At 38.7% G+C, this 15,407-nt stretch overlaps 1 protein-coding gene across 3 annotated transcripts in view; it reads left to right on the top strand.

Moving 5' to 3' along the window:
• The window catches only part of TUT4 (terminal uridylyl transferase 4), a gene marked incomplete at both ends in the record, with an annotated part of 99,374 nt that overhangs the window by 58,657 nt on the left and 25,310 nt on the right, over nt 1-15,407 (top strand). For all 3 annotated transcript variants that reach the window (XM_080693013.1, XM_080693012.1, XM_080693011.1), the window contains 5 exons: nt 2,897-3,000; nt 6,277-6,334; nt 6,433-6,536; nt 6,974-7,063; nt 10,234-10,347. In XM_080693013.1, the coding sequence (XP_080549139.1) occupies nt 2,897-3,000; nt 6,277-6,334; nt 6,433-6,536; nt 6,974-7,063; nt 10,234-10,347 (470 nt within the window). The remainder of the gene's footprint in view (nt 1-2,896; nt 3,001-6,276; nt 6,335-6,432; nt 6,537-6,973; nt 7,064-10,233; nt 10,348-15,407) is intronic.

Raw genomic sequence — 15,407 nt, 5'->3', positions numbered from 1 at the left:
TTCTACAGTTATTTTCCTGATTTGATCTTCTAGAAATCTCTGAATTTCTGTTTTATCGGGTTCTGATGTTGTGGGGTTGTGAGCATTCATTGCTCCAGTATTATTCCTCTTTCCCATGATTTCGGAAGTTTGTGCCTTCTCTGGGTTCTTCCCTTGGGTCACTATGACTTCCCTTAAGGTGTTCTGGATCTCGAGTCAGTAGTATCTCAGACCCCACTACTCCTTTACTGGGTTGTATCACAGAGTCTCCGACCCAGAGAGTCGATAGAGGCTGCTTTAGACTGTGGGGGGTGCCAGGTTGCACGTTCTCCTATGGTGTGATATCACTGCCACCGCCCCTCTCCCACTGGGTCAAGTCCCAGTGAGTACAGTACTGGGATTTCTCCGCTGTGGCCCACAATTTGACTCACTGTTCTTGAGTACGCAGATGTAGCTGTACTGAATTCGGTGAATTCGCTGCTGTTGCCGCCGGTGGCAATATGGCGCCGCTGCTACGCCCTCGGCTATGGGGCTGGCGTTTATTTTTCTTGGTTTTGATTTCCACTCTGAATCCCTGCAGCGTGTGCTGAGCTCAGCCACTGGGAGCTTTAGATGCCCTCTGCGCCGAGAAATCCCGCCTGGCTGTTCCGCAGCGGCTCCCCTCGGCTTGCTATGGCCATCCCGTGAATTCGCCGGTGCCGCCAGCAGTATGGCGCTGCTGCCGCGTCCTCGGGCGTGAAGCCGCATCTTCGGGCGTGAGGATCTCCTCTGTGGCTCTGTTCTTAGTCTGCTTTCTCTCTGGAGCCTGGTGATTTTTTTTGTTTCTTTGGTGATGTTGTTTTCTGGCTTTGAAAGGCGCTGATTTTGTGGTAATGGAGATTTGTTGTTAGCGGGGCTCTTAAGCCCCGCTTTTCTCGGTCGCCATCTTCCCGGAAGTCCAAGAATTACATTTTGATGTAGGATTCACTACCTACATATATAGTCTGCTTAATAATTAAGCAGAAACCGATCCTAACCCTATTAAGCTACAGTTCATTTAAAGTAGCAGTCATTATAGAAGAACTTTAAATGTGAAGGAATAACTCTGTCATAATTTATATCTCATACATTAGTTTCTCATTTTTTTGAGGATAAATTAGTTAAACCTGTTTATTTAGGTCAGTTGTGCCCTGAAAGAGCTAGTTTGTTTTCAAGATGTAAATTCTCAGATATTGATCTTTGGGTGTGTGTGTGTGTGTGTGTGTGTGTGTGTGTGTGTGTGTGTGTGTTTCTGGGAGTGGAACTTAGGGGCTTTCTACCTCCAGGCTATACTCCCAGACCTATTATATGTTTTATATTTTTTTTGTTGTTTGTTTTTGTTTTTGAGGGCCTGGGATGGAACCCAGGGGCATTCGACCTCTGAGCTACACCCCCTGCCTTGTTTTTTATTTATTTTGAAACAAGATCTCACTAAATTGCAGAGGACCTCACTAAGTAGCTGAGGCTGTCCACGAACCATGATCCTCCAGTTTCAGCCTCAAGCGTGTGCCACCATGGCCGGCTCTCTATATTTTATTTGGAAACAAGGTCTCACTCAGTAGCTGAGGCTGGCTTCAAATCTGCACAATCCTCCTGTTTCATTCTCCCAAATATTGGGATCACAAGTGTGTGCCTCCACACCTGGCTTAATCCTAGTTATTGATAGTGACATTGACAGTGAATAAATAAAAGTAGGTAGATGGATTTATAGTTAGATTTTTAAGTGATGTGGAGATTGAGAGAACTGTGTTAAGCATTTTACTTTTTTTTTCCCCTGCAGTACTGGGATGGAACCCAAGGGCATTCTACCTCTGAGCATCACCCTCAGCCCTATTTTTTATTCTTTATTTTTGAAACAGGGTTTTACTGAGTTGCAAAGGGCCTCACTAAGTAGTAGCTGAGGCTGTCATCAATCCGCAATCTTTCTGTCTCAGCCTCCCAAATGCTGGGATTACAAGTGTGTGCCAACACGGCCTGCTATATTACGTGTGTGTGTGTGTGTGTGTGTGTGTGTGTGTGTGTGTGTGTGTGTGTATGTGTGTGTGTGTGTGTTACTGGAGATGGGACCCAGGGGCATTCTACCTCCTAACTATATCCCTAGCTGTTTTTAATATTTTTAATAATTTTTAATATTTTTGATTTTAATATTTTATTTGTATTGTATTTGTACAAATACAATACAAACATTTTATTTGTATTTTTAATATTTTTTGTGTGTTGAAATGGTCTTGCTAGCTGGGCATGGTGGTGCAAGCTTGTAATCCCTGCGCTTGGGAGGCAGAGACAGGAGGATCGCACAGGTTCGAAGCCAGCCGCGCTGGCTTAAGAGACCCTGTTTCCGAAAATAAAAATAGGTCTGGGAGTGTAGCCCGGAGGTAGAAGGGCTTCCAGGAACCCCGGTACCACCAAAAAAAAGAAGAAAGAAAGAAATGGTCTTGCTAGGATGCTGAGAGCCTTACTACATTACTGAGGCTGACCCCAAACCTGCCATCTTTCTGTCTCAGCCTCCCAGGTACTGGGATTATAGGTGTGTGCCACTGTGCCTGGCTGGACCTTTTATATATTTTTGGTTTGAGGAACTGGATAGATGATAATGCTATTTGCTGAGAATAAGGAGTTTAGGAATAATATCAGGTTTGTGGCAAAGTTGGTATTTTATTTTAGAATTGTTGGATTTATGCTGTCTAGGAAAGTACAGTTGGATACATGGATTTGGGAACTTGAGCAGAAGATCTGGACTTGAGATAGATGTTTTGAAATTTCTCAGTATATCTTCCATTGGTAGGTAATATAAACCATAGAAGTGGACAATATCACTTTGTGTTTGGCCATTAGTAGATGTTAGAAGACTCCTCTTTCTTGCCAGTTAAGATTTTAGATTTTTGTTTTCTTCTCTTAGAAAAGGCAAGATTGTGTTTATTTGGCTCTTCTAAGAATGGATTTGGATTTCGTGATAGTGATCTGGATATTTGTATGACCCTGGAAGGCCATGAAAATGCAGAGGTAAGAATTAGTGTTTGGAAATGCCTGTGGAAATCTGTTTTCTTCTAATATTGAATCTTATTTTATTTTTACATATAATATTGATAAAAATGTCATTATTTATATCAATATCAGTATATTAGCAGTTGTAGCATTTGAAATGTAAAAAAGCATTAGCATCAATTTAGAAGATATCCAATTCTTAAAATAAATAAGCATACAGTTTCAGTCATTTTATATTACAGAATCCAGGTCAGTTGGAGTTATAAAATGCTTTGTAATGTGTTTGGAGGAAAAGCTAATGTATTATAAAGTTGGATTTTTTTTCATTATTTTACCAATGAGAAACTGATGTTTTGGTTTAATAGTGAATGTTGATCTTGCTTACTCTGTTCTGTCTCTCCATATCTCTTCCATTAAGTGATGTCTTTATATCACTAGAGATAGAAAATACAGGTAGTCCTCTAACTTATAAATGATTGTGTTCTAAAAGCTAAATATAATTTTGGGGTACTTAAATTTTACAATAAAAGCAATATTATAAATTAAAGTTTAGAAACTTATTTTGGGTGGGGATGGGAACTAACATTTATTGAGTCCCCAGTATACACTTATACATACATTATCTCATTTCAATCTTACACCCACCTTCGAGGTAGGTATTATTTCCCCCATTTTACAGATGAGGAAACTGAGGCTTTGAAAGATAAACTGACTTGCCCAAGTTCACACAGCTAGTAAGTGTTGGAGCCGGGATTCATACCCAGGTCTGTCTGACTCCAGAGTTCATTCTCTTTCCATTGTATCTCACTGCCTCTCTGTAATTTTTTTTTAACTCATAATGTAGCTGAAATATAGTACTAATAGTACTGTAGAACCTAACCACTACTTTATAAATTGAAAGCTTTCTGAGTTCCACCTTGAGATGCCAGGAGCAGACCTTCCCCCAGTGCAGTCTCGGCCATGAGAGTGGGTGCTTAAGCTTTCCTTCATTATAAACCAGGCCCCAGTAGTGGGAAGGAGATTGTCCAAACACCAGTGAAGAAAGGGACTGATTGGGCAGGGAAGAATTGTCTCATGCCTTTGTAGCATTAATAAGAAATGGGAGGGGCTCCTCATAGGTGTCCTTTCCTAGTATAACTATTATTATTTATGTTTGAAATTCAGGAACTGCTGCAAGATTGGGGTGAGGCCAAGCTTCTGGCATCTGTAGTGGTGTCAGTATAGTCTGTTATAAGACAATTCAGCAGAACAGTGTATGTTCTAAAATACTGTGTGTTTCTAAAGTAGTATTTTTTTTTAAATGTTATTAAATTGTTAGACCTTAGAGTAAAGATGGCCAGTGATACTGGTAGGTCCTTACTTCTGACCCTAAGAATTTTTTTTGTGTGGGGGGTGATATTGGGGGTTGAACCCAGGGGCTTTCTACATCAGGGCTGCACCCCAAGTCCTATTTATTTAAAAAAAAATTTTTTTCGGTACTGGGGATGGAACTCAGGGGCATTCTCCCTCTGAGCTACACCCTCAGCCCTATTTTTTATTCTTTATTTTGAAACAGGGTCTCACTGAGTTGCAAAGGGCCTTACTAAGTAGCTGAGTCTGTCTGCGAACTGAGATCCTCTTGTCTCAGCCTCCCAAATGCTGGGATTACAAGCGTGCACCACCACACCTGGCTTTTATTTTGATTTTTAAACAGGGTCTCTGTAAGTTGTGAGGCTGGTTGTGAACCTGTGACCTTCCTTTCTCAGCCTCCCAAGTACCAGAATTAACAGTCCTATACCACCACACCCAACTCAGCCCTAAGAAGTTGATTGTGGTGTTAACATCTTACTTTGTCCTATAAAGAAACTGAAAAGTTGCAAATATTTTGTTCTTCTTAACTAACTTCTGCTTATTGTCAACCTACTTGGAAAGACACTGCTATTTTCCATTTTGAAAAGCAAGGATCAAGGGAATGAGAAATAGTTTTGATCAAGGGAGAAATTAGAGTTTTAGATATCTTCTTTTTTTTTTTTTTTTTTTTTTTTGTGGTACTGGGTTTCCTGGAAGCCTTTCTACCTCCAGGCTACACTCCCAGACCTATTTTTACATTTTTATTTGGAAACAGGGTCTCCTAAGCCAGCGCCGGCGGCTGGCTTCGAACCTGCGCGATCCTCCTGTCTCAGCCTCCCAAGCGCAGGGATTACAAGCGTGCGCCACCACGCCCAGCTAGAGTTTTAGATATCTTCTATGTAAAATTTAATAATCAGACTTCTAATCACTAAGGGTTTATGTATCATATATAATCTCTACCATTCACATTTGGGAAGGTGAAACAATGAAGAAAAATATAAATATCTCATTTTTGATGAGCCACTTTAAAATTTTATAACAATCTTATCTTTGCATAATAAGAGAAAATTACCTCCTCTTTTGTTTATTTTCTTGTTCGTGAATTAGTTAACTAATGATTATCTTGAAATCCTCCGGTTAAGGTACAGTGGCTACTGTTTTCATGAAAGGGTGATTTAAAAATAACTTGGGATTGATGTTTATACCCTTCAGCTCAGTACAGTTAATTTACAATACCATTATCCTCTGTGTTCCTTGTAGCTTGGTTATTATTTCCATATCAGCTCTGCTCTTTCTAGTGTTTTTTTTTTTTTTTAAGTAACACAATTAAATTTGCAGAAGTAAGAATTTTCTTGTGGAAATAGGTGCTGGTAATGGATTTATCTTTTCCCCCTCTCATCAACATTATGATACTAAATCACATATTTCAAGTACTTATTTTATGCTGTGCTTGCTGCTGAATGCTTCACAATTATGTCTCATGTAGTCCTTCCAACAACTTTGTAGGGCAGGGATCATGATTATCTTGATTTTATACAGTAGTGGTGTGATGCTGAAAAAGGTTAAGGATCAGTTATACAGCTAATCAGTACTTAGATCAAAATTTGAATCCAGCTTCGTCTAAATTATACTATTTTTCCCTGACTAAATCGATCTCTAGTTTATTTACATATTAAAACTATAAGTCTCCTATCTTTGTGCTTCTCAAACTTTAATCTACATGTGAATTATATTTGGATTTTGTTAAAATGCAGATTATGATTCAGTAGATTTTGCATTTTTCCCAGGTTTTTAGATTATGCTGGTGCTGTAGGTCTATGAACCACCTATGTTGAATAGCTGTCTTATAAAGCACATTTTGGATGAAAATTTAAATACTAGTATGAAATGCCTAGATTAAAGCAGAATTTGCACAAGGCTAAATAATTGAATCAAACTTTAATTATTATTTGTTTTGCATTTTAGAAATTAAATTGTAAGGAAATAATTGAAAATTTGGCGAAAATTCTAAAGAGACATCCAGGTATAATTTTAAAATCTTAGCTTTAAAAGAAAATACTTTTCATTGTTAAGAAAATTATTTAGCCTACTTAAGTGTTCTTTTTTTTTTTTTTTAAACAGGTTTAAGAAATATTTTGCCTATAACTACTGCCAAAGTGCCTATAGTAAAATTTGAACACAGACGAAGTGGGTTAGAAGGTGATATCAGTTTATATAATACATTGGTAAGTTTCTCTTTATAGGCCATGTTATAGCTTCATTTTTATGGTGGTACATACCTATAACCCCAGTACTTAGGAGGCTGAGACAGGAGAATTGCAGACTTGAGGACAGCCTCAGCAAGTAGTGAGGCTCTCATAAACCTAACAAGACCCTGTTTAAAAATAAAAATAAAATAGGGCTGGGGGTATAGCTTGGAGGTAGGATGCGTTTGAGTTCAATCCCTAGTACAGAAAAGAAAAGAAAAGAACAGATTATTGATTATACTTGTATGTTTAAAATTTTCAAATGTGACAGTAAAAATATTTTTATGGATTATCTTGCTGACTCATAAGAATTTCAGAATTTACATTTATATATTCTATTTAGAGTATATTATATATTCTTTTCATTTAATTTATAAGTTTAGGAGATAATAAATGCAAATGTAATTATTTTTTAGGCTCAGCATAACACAAGAATGCTAGCTACCTACGCAGCCATTGATCCTCGAGTACAGTACTTGGGATACACTATGAAAGTGTTTGCTAAGGTATTTACAAAAAAATTAATGGTCTGCTTTGTTTTAATACTCATGTTAGTTAAAGTGAAAAATATAGAGCTGGGCATGGTGGTGCACACTTGTAATCCCAGCATTCAGGAGGCTCGTAGTTCTCAGCCAGCCTCAGCAACTCAGTGAGAGCCTGTTTCAAAATAAAGAATAATATAAAAAAGGACGGGGTGTAGCTTGGAGGTCAGATGCCCCTAGGTTTCATCCCCAGACCTGTTAGACTTGTGAAAAACATTTTAAATTTTATATACCTTATTTTTTTTATAAGATAGGATCTTGCTATGTTGCTCATCATGGCCATGAACTCTTTTACTCTTGCCTCAACTTCCACATTAGTACCCAAGCTTTGAAAAAGCACTCAGAAGCCGGGCGTGGTGGCGCACGCTTGTAATCCCAGCACTCGGGAGGCTGAGACTGGAGGATCACGGTTCACGGACAGCCTCAGCTACTCAGTGAGGCCCTCTGCAACTCAGTGAGACCCTGTTTCAAAATAAAGAATAAAAAATAGGGCAGTGGGTGTAGCTTGGAGGTCAAATGACTCTGGGTTCCAGACCTGGAAGAAAAAAAAGCACTCAGAGTGGGGTGGCACACACATGTAATCTCAGTACTTGGGATCCTGAAACAGGAGGATCACAGGTTTGAGACTAGCTTCTGCAACAGCAAGACCCTCTGCAACCTAGCAAAACTCTATTTCAAAGTAAAAAAGGCTGGGAGTGTAGGTTGGAGCTAGAATGCCCATGGCTTCTATCCCTAGTACCAATAAAATAAAATAAATGAAATGAAATAAAATAAAGACACTCAGTAGTAGTTGGGTTTGATCTATGCCTATAGGATAATGTGGAGTCTTTTTCTTATGTATGCTCTATTCCTAGTCACTAGTCAGTTTCTCAGTGAAGATTTTCAACTCCAAGCATGGTAGTTGATTACCATTTTAATAAGAGTCTTTGGATTAGGAAATCTGAATTTAATGACAAAATTTTCTGACCAAGAAAATAATTCCAGCCGGGCGTGGTGGCGCACGCTTGTAATCCCAGCACTTGGGAAGCTGAGACATGAAGATTGCACAGGTTCAAAGCAGCCTCAACTACTTAGTGAGGCTCTTAGCAACTTAGTGAGATCCTGTTTCCAAATAAAATATAAAATAGGTCTGGGAGTATAGCCTGGATGTATAAAGCCTCTGGGTTCCACCCCCGGTACCACCAAAAAAAAAAAAAAGAAGAAGAAGAAAAAATAATACCAATAAAATCTTTATTTTTTTGGTGGTACTGGGGTTCCTGGAAGCCCTTCTACCTCTGGGCTACACTCCCAGACCTATTTTTATATATTTTTTATTTGGAAACAGGGTCTCTTAAGCCAGCAAGGCTGGCTTGAAACCAGCGCGATCCTCCTGTCTCTGCCTCCCAAGCACGGGGATTACAAGCGTGCGCCACCACGCCCAGCTGCCAATAAAATCTTATGCTTCTATTTGAAATACTTGTTATAACATTACTTTTTGTTGTTGTTGTTCTTTTGCTAAATATGTAAACTCTGAGGGCAGGGATCTGTTTTTCTACTTCATTGTCGTGCTTGCTTTATGGTAGCTGATTAGTTAATATTGATTTTATAAATGCATTAGTGGAAGAGTTTTAGTAGGGAACAGCCTAGGTCAGGTTTTCATTTCATAAAGCTCACTCTTTCCAAGAGGAAAGCATATTTGTTTAGATATTTCTATTTATATATACCTTTCTGAACAAAAAGTGTCTTAGGAAATGCAGGCACATACTACATATAAAATTTAATACAGACAGCTACTTTTCTAGAGTCACTTCAGAATAACTCCCACATCTAGGTTTGTTATTACTACATGGAATTTTGGTAATGAAACCAAAGTAGTTCACATCAGATAGATCAGTTCTTTAGCTTATACAGATATAAGCCAATCCCTCCCTCAATGGAAGAAATCTCTGAAGAGTTTATTAAGTTTATTGTTTTTTAAATTAATTAATTATTTTTTTGCGTTACCGGAGATGGAACCCAGGAGCATTGTACCTATGAGCTACACCCCCACTCCTATTTTTTAGTCTTTTTTGTTTTTCTTTTTGAAACAGGGTCTCACTGAGTTGGGAAGGGTATCGCTAAGTAGCTGAGGCTGTCTGCGAACTGTGATCCTCCATTCTCTACTTACCAAATGCTGGGATTACAAGCATGCACTACCATGCCTGGTTGTTGTATTTTTGACTTGCAAATGTATTCATATGGCTTGGAATTCAAAGGATCTAAAAAAGATTTATGGTGGAAAAGGAAAATCTTCCTTTCTTACCTGTCTCCTCTTCAACTTTTGCTTCTTGCTGGAAGGCAGCCATTCTTAAAATTTCTTCAGTATACTTTTAGAACTGTATTACACCAGTACAAACAAATACATAAATTTCATATCTCCTTTTTACTTTTTTATTGTTATTAATTTTCTTTTTGCGGTACTGGGGATGGAACTCAGGGGCATTCTACCTCCAAGCTACACTCCCAGCCCTATTTTTTATTCGTTATTTTGAAACAGGGTCTCACTGAATTACAAAGAGCCTCACTAAGTTGTAGCTGAGGTGTCCTCAAACTGTGACTCTCCTCTCTCAGCCTCCCAAACGCTGGGATTACAAGTGTGCACCACCACGCCTGGCTTTATATCTCCTTTTTAAAGTAGGTATAAACAGACTGAAAACATTGTTCTTTGTTTAAACTTAGCAATAGTTCTTGGAAATTATTTCATATTAGTATACTGAGCACTTCCTTTGTGTAGTTATCCTCAGTTTTTTTAACCTGTGTTTTACTGACAAACCTAAAATTATTTCTGATGTTGTATTACTTAAAACAATACTACTATAAATATTTAGTAACTTCCACATTTTAGAACATTTTTGTAAGATAAATTCTTTGAACAGAATTGATAGGTCAAAGGAAATAGGCTTTTGTAATTTTGATTACTGCAACTTTTCATAGAGTTAATACTGCTTTATATTCTCACCTGTAATGTATGAGAATGCCTATTTCTCCCACCTTTCATAATGGCTTATTATTGAACTTATGCATATTTGTCATTTCAAATTGACTACTTTATCTCAATCAATACTTTTCTTTGAAATGAGACTCTGAAGTTTTACTTTCAATCATGTATTTTTTAGCGTTGTGACATTGGAGATGCTTCCAGGGGAAGTTTATCTTCATATGCATATATCCTTATGGTGCTGTACTTTCTGCAGCAGAGAAAGCCACCTGTTATCCCAGTTCTACAAGAGGTAGGTGTTTACAAAAATTGTAAAGCTATTTTTGTGAAAGCAAAAATAGGACATCTTGCTCAGTTCATGACATCACGAAGGAATTTTTCATCATGGTTCTTAAGTTTTCTTTTTCCATTTAATGCCATAATTCAACAGTGAGCCTTTTTGAAAAAATTACATAGACTAATTAAAGTAATAAGTAGAACATTGAAGAGCTTTTGCAACATTTTTAAGTTCTCTAGTCTTAATAATACTTTGATGATTATGAAGTGTTTTTTTTGGTGGTAGTACTGGGGGTGGAACCCAGAGGCTTTCTACCTCCGGGCTATACTCCCAGACCTATTTTATATTTTTATTTGGAAACAGGATCTCACTAAGTTGCTGAGAGCCTCGCTAAGTAGCTGAGGCTGGTTTTGAACCCTTGTGATCCTCCTGTCTCAGCCTCTCAAGCGCAGGGATTACAAGCGTGCACCACTTTCCTGGCAATTATGAAGTTCTTGTACCATAATCGCATATATATTAGTTTCTCAGATGCAAGTTCACAAGTTGCTGATCTGTATTTTCCCTCCTCTTCTTTCACCATGAAGTTTGATTCATTCCTATGTATGATTTAGTCAACCTTGTGATTTTGGTTAAAAACAAGCCCAAGAAAAAAATTTTCCCATATTTTCTAAAGACATAACTAGTTGATTAAGCCCAAGAATTGTAAGAAGCAGACTATACTCATATTCACTCAGAATTGGTGACTCATAGATTCATTTTCTGTGTCCAGTTTATGCTCTCTGAAATAGGTGTAAAGGAATTCTTTTTTTTTTTTTTTGGTGGTGGTGGTACTTGGGTTCCTGGAAACCCTTCTACCTCCAGGCTACACTCCCAGACCTATTTTTATATTTTGATTTGGAAACAGGGTCTCTTAAGCCAGAGATGCTGGCTTCGAACCTGCACGATGCTCCTGTGTCCTCCTCCCAAGTACAATACAAGCATGCGCCACCACGCCCAGTCTAAAGGAATTCTTAATCATTCATCAGTTCCTCCAAATTCTGGGCATAAAGTGGATTTATAGGTATTAGAGAGTATTTAGTTTGTCTTTCTTTCTTTCTTTCTTTCTTTCTTTCTTTCTTTCTTTCTTTCTTCCTCTCTCTCTCTCTCTCTCTCTCTCTCTCTTTCTTTCTTTCTTTCCTTTTTTTTTTTTTTGTGGTGCTAGGGATGAAATCCAGAGGCCATCTACCTTCATACTACGATCCCAGACCTATTTTATATTTTATTTGGAAACAGGGTCTCACTAAGCTGCTGAAAGCTTCACTAAGTAGCTGAGGCTGGCTTCACACCTGTGTGATCCTCCTGTCTCAGCCTCCCAAGTACTGGTATTACAAGTGTGCACCACCATGCCTGGCTTGTTATAATTTCTTAGGAGGAGGATGTTGAGATAGTAGAGAAGCATCAGAGTTGTTTGGAAAATCACATATTCTGATTTCACATAAACTTTGATAGTCATGGTGAAAAATCACAAAATAGCAAGACATAGGATAGATATCAGATGGTTTTAGTAAGTTTTAAAAGCTCTTGTAAGCCATACAGTGGCACAATTCTGTAATCTCAATACTTGGGAGGCTGAGGCAGAAGGATCACAGGTTTGCAGCCAGCCTCAGCTACTTAGTGAGGCCCTTTGCAACTTAGTGAGATCCTATTTCAAAATAAAGGATAATAAAAAAAAAAAATAGGGCTCGGGTATGGCTCACAGGTAGAATGCCCCCGAGTTTGATCCCCAGCACCACAAAAATTAAATAAATAAGTAAAAAATAAAAAAAAAATAGGGCTGGGGTTATAACTCAGATGTAGAAAGCCTCTGGGTTCTATCCCCAGTACCCTTACTTAAAGTAGACTGTGGTGGCAAACATCTGTAATCCCAGTACTTGAGAAACTGAGACAGGAGGATCAAAAGTGTGAGACCAGCTGGGCATGATAGCGCATGCTTGTAATCCCAGTATTTGGGAAGCTGAAACAGGAGGGTCACACAGGTTCAAAGCCAGCCTCCGCTACTTAGTGAGACCCTGTTTCCAAATAAAATATAAAAAATCTAGGTCTGGGAGTGTAGCCCAGAGGTAGAAAAGCCCCTGGGTTCCACTCCCAGTACCACAAAAAAAAAAAGAAAAGAAAAGAAAGAATAAAAATAGGGTTGGGGTGTAGCTCAGAAGTAGAACGAAAAAAGAAAAAAGTGTGAGAACAGCCCCAGCAACTTAGTGAGACCCTATTTCAAAATAAAAAAGCTTGGAAGTAGCCAGGCGTGGTGACGCATGCTTGTAATCCCCGCGCTTGGGAGGCTGAAACAGGAGGATCACACGGGCTCGAAGCCAGCCTCAGCTACTTAGTGAGGCTTTCAGCAACTTAGTGAGACCCTGTTTCCAAATAAAATATAAAAAAAGTTCTGGGAATATAGCCCGGAGGTAGAAAGCCTCTGGGTTCCACCCCCAGTACCACCAAAAAAAAAAAAAAAAAGAAAAGCTTGGAAGTATATCTCCAAGGTACAATGCCCCTGGGTTCAATCCTCAGTACCTCCTAACACAAATAAAAATAAAAAGTTATTACAAGTGATGTGTATTTCCAGCAGCATTTCTTTCCCTCCTTTAAACAAATAGTAGAAAGGAAATTAAAAATTTAGTTTTTTGATGGTCCTGGTAGCGCACGCTGGTAATCCCTATGCTTGGGAGGCTGAGACAGGAGGATCGCACAGGTTTGAAGCCAGCCTCAGCTACTTAGTGAGGCTTTCAGCAGCTTAGTGAGACCCTGTTTCCAAATAAAATATAAAATAGGTCTGGGAGTATAGCCCGGAGGTAGAAAGCCTCTGGGTTCTTAGCCCTAGTACCACCAAAATAAAATAAAATAATAATAATAATAATAATAATAATAATTTTTCCTAGTAGAAAGTTTCCAGCTGAATCTGTTGGGTATGTGTATGTTTAAAGTATTAATTATTTTTAGAGCAGTTTTAGGATAACAGCAAAACCAGAGGAATGTATAGCCTTCCCCCTTACCAGCCTCATGGAGTGGTACATTGTGACAGTTGATGAGCCTCCATTGACACTTAATGTTATCCAAAGTCCATAGATTACACTAAAGTTTATTCTTGGTCTTATATATTCTGCAGGTTTGGACAAATTTATAATGATGTACCCATTGTTGTAGTATCATACAGAGTATTCTCTCTGCCTTAAAAATCTCCCATGTAGCTGGGCGTGGTGGCGCACACTTGTAATCCCAGCATTCGGGAGGCTGAAACTGGAGGATTGCGGTTCGCGGACAGCCTCAGCTACTTAATGAGGCCCTCTGCAACTTAGTGAGACCCAGTTTCAAAATAAAGAATAAAAATAGTGCAGGGGGTATGGCTCGGAGGTCAAATGCCCCTGGATTCCATTCCCAGACCCGCAAAAAAAAAAAAAAAAAAAAAAAATCTCCCATATATTCTCTAGTCATCCTCCCCCCACTAACTCCTGGCAGCTACTGATTTTTTTTTTTTTTACTGTCAACATGACTTTTTCAAAATATCAAATAATTGCAGTCATATTGTATGTAGCCTTTTCTCTTGAGACAATTAGCATATAAAGAGAAAACATTTACTCTGGCTCATGGTTCTGATGGTTCCATTCAAAGATCAGGTGACACTATTTCTTTGGGCCTCTGGTGAGAGCAACACATCATGGCAGATGTGTGTGCTAGATCCAGCTGCTTACACCAACACATCAAGAGCCAGGGAACAGAGTTAGAGACTGGGGTCCCACATCTCTTCAAGGACCACTCACACTGACCTGCAGTGCTGGTCACCTCCTGTAAGGGCTCACCTCTTAAAGGACCGTAGTAACTAGGACAGTGTCACCCCGACAACCAAGCCTTTAGCACATGTACCTTCAGGGACATTGTCCATATTCATATCACAGCCCTCAGTAATATGTGTTTAAGGCTCCTTCGTTCTTTTAAGTGTATATTTAGTTTTTAAGGAAACTCTGGTTTCCGAGGTGCCTGAATCATTTTCCATTCTCAATTGTAATGAGTTAGTGTTTCTGTTGTTCTGTATCCTCACTAGCATTTGGTATTGTCATTGTTCTGGATTTTGGTCATTTTGTTAGGTGCATAGCCGTATGTATTTCACTGTTCTAATTTTCATTTCCTTGATGAGATATGATGTGAAACATTATTTCATGTGCTTGTTTGCCATCTTTGTATCTTTTTGTTTTAAATCTTTATTACGATCTTTTGCTTATTTTTAAAAAGTTTTATTATTTTCATAGTGGTGAGTTTAAGATTCTTTTATATATTGGATAATAGTCCTGTAACAGGTGTTTTTTGTTGTTGTTTTTCTTTTGTTTTTTTAGTACTGGGAATGGAACCCAGAGACATTCAACCTCCGAGCTATACCCCCAGCCCTATTTTTTATTCTTTATTTTGAGACGGGGTCTCACTAAGTAGCTGAGGCTGTCCGCAAACCACGATCCTCCAATCTTAGCCTCCCGAATGCTGGGATTACAAAGCGTGCGCCACCACGCCTGGCCCTATATATTGCTTTTAATTCTTTATTTTGAAACAGGGTCTCACTGAATTGCAAAGGGCCTCATTAAAGTAGCTGAGGCTGTCTGTGAACTGTGATCCTCCTGTCTCAGCCTCCCAAATGCTGGGATTACAAGTGTGCACTACTACACCTGGCAACAGGTGTATATTTTGTAAATATTTTCTCCAAGGTTCTCCTGTCTCAGCCTCCCAAATGCTGGGATTATAAATGTGTGCCAACACACCTGGCTCAGTTGACTATATTTATTTGGTCTGTTTTTGAGTGCTTGCTTTGTTCCATTGATCTGTTCATGTTTTCTTTTACCAATATCATACTCTTGATTGCTATAGCTTTGCAAGTCTTGAAGTTGAATTGTGTCAGCTCTCCATCTTTGTTCTTCTCTTTCAGTATTATGTTGGCTAATCATGATATTTTGCTCCTCTACTTGTTCAGATTTTGGTTGGAATTGCATTGAAGAACTGACATCTTGACAGTAATTGAGTCTTTCTGTTCATGAACATGGAACATCTTTCCATTT

This window comes from Muscardinus avellanarius (genome assembly GCF_963383645.1).
Source record: "Muscardinus avellanarius genome assembly, chromosome: 3".
NCBI lineage: Eukaryota > Metazoa > Chordata > Mammalia > Rodentia > Gliridae > Muscardinus > Muscardinus avellanarius.
Note: the sequence above shows the minus strand (reverse complement) of the source record. Positions and strands in the feature narration are given on the sequence as shown.